This window comes from Montipora foliosa, chromosome 1, assembly GCF_036669935.1.
Source record: "Montipora foliosa isolate CH-2021 chromosome 1, ASM3666993v2, whole genome shotgun sequence".
Lineage (NCBI taxonomy): Eukaryota > Metazoa > Cnidaria > Anthozoa > Scleractinia > Acroporidae > Montipora > Montipora foliosa.
The window spans coordinates 60,340,394-60,347,893 of NC_090869.1; the positions used below are offsets into that span (position 1 = coordinate 60,340,394).

The following is a 7,500-nucleotide window of genomic DNA, read 5'->3' on the forward strand; positions in this document are numbered from 1 at the left end:
TGGCAATGCCAAACAGCATGATGACAAAAGAGAGGATGACGAACAAATTTTGACAGAATTAAGTTCAGCTCATCGCCACTCATCGCCGTTGGCAGGCAAAACGTCAGTTAGTACAAACCAGTTACATTAAACGAATTAAATTGTTCTTGTTTGGCCATATAATAAACATCTTATTAACCGAGCTAGGTCGGTCTGTATGGGAGAATCTTGACCTCGGTCGCTGGTACAGACCTCACTGCGTTCGGTCTGTACTGGCGACCTCGGTCAAGATTCTCCCATACAGACCTTCCGCTCGGTTAATAAGAACTAATTATATTACACTGACTAGTGCATAAAGGAAACGTCAGCCCGCCAATTTCAAACAATCGCGGTAACTTTCATATCCACGAGTAACGACAGTGGCACTTGATTTAAGAAAACGAGACTGTCGAAAGCCAATATTTATTTCCATTGTTGAATTCAAACCTGACACAAAAGTGTAAGTACATGAGATAGATTTGGGTTTGATAATTGTTTGGCGCGTAAGGATAAAATACGACGCCAGGAGAATCACCAAAACTGGATTTTTTTGTTAAATTCCAAGAAAAAGGGAACGAAAAGGCAAATCATAATCGAGCATGCGGGAAGGAAGCAAGCTTCTGAGGTAAGCCGGGCTTATGCCATATATGAGGGTAATAAGTACACCAATTCGTTCACGACTGTTGTAACAGTTTCATCACACTGATTTTTTTGTTTCGTTTGGGGATTATATTCCATGAAATAGAATCTTTTTCGACCGGAACAGAGTTTCATGCAACATCGAACATTGGTGGAGCGTTGAAAAATTGAAAAAAAAAAATTGTGGGAACCTGAATCAAAAAATCGATTAGGGATCAAATTTTCGAGCCATTGTGCAATTTGGTTTTGGCTTCCCGCCCGGAGATGGATTGAAGCTCTTTAATAAACGTTTGTTATTGTTTCACACCAGCAGTTTTGCTCAGAGGAGATGACTGAATGAGAAAAGCACCGTTAACGATCGTTTTTACTCTCCCGCAAAAAATTACTTCCGACCGTTAATTGCAATATAAAATTAAATTTCCCAAGGATGTCACGGAAAAACATTGCCCAAGTTTTATAATTCCAGTCCGTAATTGAATATTACTCATGCTAAACCCATAGTGAAGACTCCAGTAACCAACACAACTAGATGTTCCGTGAGCGTACACTGGGTTGCCTTTGGTACGTTCAGCGTTCCAGGCAATTTTTTTCAAGTCAGGGGTCATTAAGACCATTTGAGGGGTCAACCAGAAGTCATACCATCAGAGACCCTTTGGCTCACACGTTCATACGACGAAACAGATCCTTTTCTGAGGTTAAAAACCTGGCTACCGGCCTATTAATTAATCATTTGTCAGAAAGAAGAAATTCCTGTCATCTTTAGAAAAAACAGACACGCATTGCTTACGTGTGGTAGTGAAGTAACACAGCGGTTTATTCCATATTGTCAACTGAGCTGCGTGTTGTCTTCCAGGAGATTCAAGTTGTCTTTGCGTAATATGTAGCTATAACAGTGCACGATATTGTTTTGGTATTGTATATCGTTGTAGCGCCATGGTAGAAATCTTGGGTAAATAGCCCCCTGAGAAGACATGTGGTTACTAGCAAAGTACTGAACCCAGGAAGATTGAAAAAATAAAAGGGAATCGAGAAACATTGGCTTCTGGGCTGACATGATGATCATTTTCAAGTTCCGTGACAACTTCCATCCACCACAAGTTTAAGCGTGCACTCTGAGCATCTGACAGCTTTGTAATACAAAAGTTCACCGAACTTAATTCATATCCAGCGGGGTTAGTATCTGAATGGGTGACCTAAAAAATAAAACCGTTCGTTTTACAGAAGCATTGGAACAAAAATTCTGCTTTAACGCTAACCAATGCGAACTAAGCAAGCTACAGATTTTGTTAGCTTGCTTTATGCAAAAAAAATATTGATGCAAAAGTAAATAAATATTGATACACAGTTTTTAGGAAGAGCAGAAGGAAGTTTCGAGGATGGTCGATAGAGAATAAAATATTTTGCCATCAGCAATAAAATTTACGACATGAAAACAAGATTGATTTTGAACCGCGAATATAAAAAGTTACGATCAGCGACAAACATTGTGGGAGAGTTTTGCTACCTTCAATTTTGCTATTTTCCTTTTGGCTGCACAAATAAAGTGACATCGAATTCAGCGGGCGCCGTGATCAAGTTACCGCGGCATGTTTAATCGCGAAACAGTGAAGCATCTGTGTCAAATGATGGCAAGATATTGTTAGTTTTCTTTTTTTTCAAGTGCTATAATGTTTGACAAAGATCACAATCACCCAACTCTTGAGGTTGACCATTGTTTCTGCAAAGTCAAAAATTTACTCTCCAAGACGAGGTTATTTATCACCGGGTAATACCATCGTTTTGAGAATAGCAGCTACTTTATTTATTATTCAGCAGCGTCACAATTTTTTGCCGATATTGGCACTCATTTTATTGAAACTCAAGCACGCTTCCAACACACCTCGCAGCTTGCAGTGCATTACAAAAAAAAAATTCTCCCTTATCATATTTCAACACACGTATGCAAATTTGTTATGCTCGAAAATTACACAACATGACAAAATTTCACAAAACATGGAAATCTCACAAAGATCTTTTCCAGCGAAACAATTATTTAAACAAACAACATATTTACTATAAGAGGCAAAAAACCCTTCCCATTTCAATTGCGTGTACACAATCGGTGTCACAAAGCATATGCAATTAAATAAGTTATTTTCATAGAGTTATGTCGTAGAGTTAGAGTTAAGTTTCCAAAATCCTGAATTCAAGATTTTGGGAGGCAACGATCATAAAAGCTAAACTTTTGTTGGCCTAATTAGGCCTAACGTTAGCTTTTATGCATGTTTAGGATCCTTTTTGTATTTCTAAATTCAGGATTTAGGCCTTCCAAAATCTTGAATTCAGGATTTTGGAAACTTAACTCTAACTCTACGACATAACTCTATGAAAATAACTCTACTGCCAGTCAACCTCATTTCTGACAATTCACATCAAACCTTTTTCGAAAGAACCTTGACCGTAAGTAATAAAGCACAAACGAGACAACAAGCTTTCATTCAAATAATTTTTCACTGTCACATTTCCAATTCTTTTTACCTTTGCAGAGTTGAGTACAAAACAAGTGCGTCCGGTGATTATTTTGTCAAGGCTTACCAAACTTTCGAGACGCCGTCGTCCTGTCTGGGAGCAGGACAAATTATTTTCGGAGGTGAAGTCTGACAGATTTGTCAATTTACATGCCATGATTATGATGATTTGATGGAAAATGTCAATCAATTGGTGTTTATTTCGGTGTGATTGACACTTGTGGTTAACAAATATTTTTCTGTTTCTCACTCTCAGTGCTTTCACGCTTGACAAATTGAAAATTTGGCAGAGCTAAATTTTGTCGAGATTTTTGGAAGGGCCAAACAAATTTTGTCAGTCCAGTGCGTCCGAAACCAAACCCCCAAAGCGGCGAAGATCCGAGGTAGCTCCCCCTGTGCGCACTAAATAAGATTAACGAAACTTTAAAACGTTTACACAAATATTACACATGTGCAAATTAGTCTACCTTTGATAATACGCGACGCTATTCAGAACGGGCAGACAAATCTCACAAAAACCTTTTCCAGCCAAAAATAATTTTATTGAACAAACAACATATTTGCTATTAGAGGGAAGAAAAAACTCTACATGATTTTAGCAAGTATTTGGTTAAGTCGAAAAGGCGGCTACTCAAATGATTCCTCGATCTCCTGGGTGACCCCGCAATACTGCGATACACTTGAAAACAAAATATTCCAATTTTCATAGTGTTGAATTAGTAAAATACATATCTATAATCACAAATACTCGATAAGCCTTGAAATAAACTGGTGTAGGTATTAGAATATCTGTCTAGTATTAAAGTGTGATGTAGTAGTTCCAATGTCTGTATTTCATTAAAATAAATTAATTAAAAAAGATAATTCTGCTTCGCTTTACCGAAATTTGGCAGCAGTTGTGGTCGACGAGTCTCACACGGTGGAGATGCGGTCAGGAAAAACGGATTTCTCTATTACGATTCCCGTCGTTTCAAGTTTGTGTGCTAAAATTTTTCCCTGACGAAACACATTTTCCGTGAAGGGACTTCGACGAATTACGTACAGAATATTCAGCTACGCTTTACAGCATCAGCAGTAGTTCTTAGGATTTTCTGGCGAAGGCTTCCTTTCTTTACAGTGGAGTTTCTGCCTCGAGCAATTTAGAAATACACAACGCGTGGCTAACTGTTTTTTTCAATGTTTACTTCTGGTGCGAGCTGATTGGCCAATTTTTGACAGCTCTCTCAGCGTGACATCTGGAGGCGGCATTCAAAACTCAGAGGGATGCATGCAGGCTCTCATTCTCTCTCACCGCAGAGAAAGACCTTGCTCGCAGGCTGATTACTCATCGGGTTCCTGAGAAACGTATCTATTTTGACTTCAGGGTGTACTATTTACACAATTACACGATTTTTTGAAACAAACAACATATTTGCTATTACAGGCAAAAACCCCTTCCTATTTCAGTACCTGCATGAAGAGAAGAAACTCAACCGTGTCAAATATGCGCAAGCACTAAGCTTTTTGTTTTTTTAAAAACTTCGATAAAATTTGATTTATGATGCATGCTTATTTTCTAGACAGAACATGACGTTCATCAGTACTGTAATGTTTTTTTTTTCCAGTCTGCAGGTGCAAGGATTAATTGTAGATTGACTGTCGACACATCCATCTGTGGAGACTAAACACTTTCAGTGGCTTGATGGTAGACAAAAATGCTGTCTTTATCAAATGCTTCCCGGATCTTCAATTTCTCAAAATCTGGAGATAATTGCTCTAGCGATCCTGAACCCTACGGACCCCCATCGGTTGAAATTTTTACTGCGCCAGTGATCGTAGTTTTAGCCCTGATTGGCGCACTCATTGTCGTGGTTAATGGTCTTGTAATCTCTATGGTCTACAAAAAGAAAACTTTGAGGTCGTTTACGAACTTGTTTCTCGGTTCGTTAGCGCTCTCCGATCTCGTGAATGGCTTGGTGGGAGTTCCTCTCCTGTTGGTGTGTAACATAATAAGAGCAGACATATGCATATCTTCCGTCATTTTATTTCGATTCACCGGTATTTCGTCAATTTGTCATGTTCTTCTCATTGCCTTTGATCGTTATTTGGAGATAGTACATCCGTATAGGCGCGCGTCACTCATCACAAAAAGGCGCGCAATCTGTGCTATTTGCTTGGTTTGGGTGTTTGCGTGTTTATCCTCCGCCATTCAATTATCATGGGATAACTTGAACTTCGGCGACACTTCAGAATCTGATGAGTCCGTCGATGTCAACATTGGGTACAGTATAATCTGCCTAGTACTTTTCTTCCTTGTTCCTCTACTGCTGATGTGCTTCATCTATGGACGTATATTCTACATCTCCTTTAAGATTGCCAAAAATGATCGCCATCTGCAAGACGCCCTGCATCGGGGATCTCGTGCCGTTCATCGTGAGTGGCGAGGCCGAAGTGTGTTGGTGATAATGGTTGTAATTTTTGCGGGTTGTTGGCTACCATTTTTCTTGGCTATGTTAAATGATCATTCCAACGAACCAGCTCCAACTCCTTCTCTTGTTTGGGTGCAGCGTTTGCTCTCTGCTCTTGGCTTTATTCCTCCACTGACAAATCCGCTGTTATGCACGTTGGCCAAGAAAGATTTCCGAGAAGTTTTACGAGGGATGATCTTCAAACAGAAATGCCGTCAAAAATACCAGGAAAGGGCACACGATCCTCTTCATCACTACGCTGCGCATAGCTCGCTAAGGGAGGCAATAAATAAAACGACGACACTATGACAAATGGTGTGTGACTCTGCTGGGTGCCTGAAGCACAGCGGAAACCAGCGTTTATTCAATATGAAAGACAAGTTATACTAAAAATACAAGGAATCATCAGTCTCATTACAATTAAATATGACAAACAACGAAAATATACAACAGACTAAATGTTTTAGGTAAAGACCAAAAATATACTAAAACGGATACAAGAATTCGTCAAAGATTAATACAATAGCTTACAATCATCGAAAAAATGACAAACTAAAAATATGTCCATGAAAACACTGGATGGGAAAAAAACCAAGATGTGAAAAATAATAAGTTACAACACAAAGGAAAATAACACAAAAAAAAAACCAGAAAGGAAATTACACTGGAATAATACGTCGCCCACTACGAAAAAACTAGTGGTAAAAAACCTATCGGGCCAAAAAACCCACTTGAAAACGTAGTCCTCTATCGAAATGCGACGCATCACTAACTCCGAGGATTAGTGTTTTAATATAATATATAGCATCAAAGTTAGGCTACAAGACGAACGGCTGTCCGGAAGGCGAAATCAATTGGATTTATAGTAAAGGTACAAATTTGCATATACTCAACAAAATTGTAGAACAGTTCTTGTGAACAAAGACTTACTCTTATAGTACAAAGAGAGACCATTGACATGATAAATATGCTTCGAACCGTAATGAAAACGCTTTCCAACTACACGTTGTTACATTGGAAAGCATTTTTTCCTTGTTCTGAAATGTGATTCTACAGTTCTGGTGTGAGACTTTTGAACAACAATACTTGAATTGGCTATACATGGCTCTTATTGCTGGTTGTGCAACCAGGCCGGCTTCTGCAGAGGCCGGGGTTTTGCCCAACAGATCTTCATTTTCAGGAGACTGATGGAGGGTGCAGATGACCAATAGCTGCCACTATATTCCACCTTCATCGATTTCAAAAAGGAGTTCGACTCAATCGACCGCAAAGTGATGTTCAAGATACTGAGGCATTATGGGATCCCCAAGGAGACGGTACAAGCCATGAAAGCACTCTACGACAACTCGAGAAGTGCAGTGTACGTTGATGGACATCTCTGGCACTTCCGTAAGAAGTGCAAATCTTTTGTAAAGCTTTTTGTCCTATTGTTAGCCTCTTTTAGTTTTTATCACTTACCTTTTGCAACGCTTAGTACATATTTCCACATTTTTATCGCTTTTCATATTCTCATGTGTGATTTTACTTCCTATATGCAAAGTTTTATTCATTTTTTTAAAACTTGAAAATGATCTCAACGAGATCGAAACGTCGTCGTTTTATCGCTAGTTTTTATCTTTAAATGTTTCGAAGAAACTACTTATTATACACGCAAAGCAGTGTAAATGGTCTATAGACCTTATTCATAAATGGCGGTCAATTTATAATTCTTTTGTCGAAGTGCAAATTAGCCTACCAAGCCTCGATACAATACAGTGAATTGAAAAGATTTCTTGCTCCAAAATGAGGCTTGGTAGGCTTGCTAATTTGCACGTGGACAAAAGAATTATAAATGTGACCGCCATTTATGAATAAGGTCTATACTGAGGTCTGCACAGTAGATGCAAGCA

At 38.9% G+C, this 7,500-nt stretch overlaps 1 protein-coding gene across 2 annotated transcripts in view; it reads left to right on the forward strand.

Moving 5' to 3' along the window:
* The window catches only part of LOC138003339 (beta-2 adrenergic receptor-like), a 9,827-nt gene extending 2,634 nt beyond the window's left edge, over window positions 1–7,193 (forward strand). Inside the window, exons 1-2 of one of the 2 annotated variants that reach the window (XM_068849365.1) lie at window positions 3,184–3,286; window positions 4,769–7,193. In XM_068849365.1, coding sequence (XP_068705466.1) covers window positions 4,859–5,920 — 1,062 coding nt within the window. In that variant the 5' untranslated portion in view covers window positions 3,184–3,286; window positions 4,769–4,858 and the 3' untranslated portion in view covers window positions 5,921–7,193. Of the gene's footprint in view, window positions 1–3,183; window positions 3,287–4,768 lie in introns of those variants that run through there. The other variant, XM_068849356.1, reaches the window with a different exon arrangement.
* The last annotated feature ends 307 nt before the right edge of the window (window positions 7,194–7,500 follow it).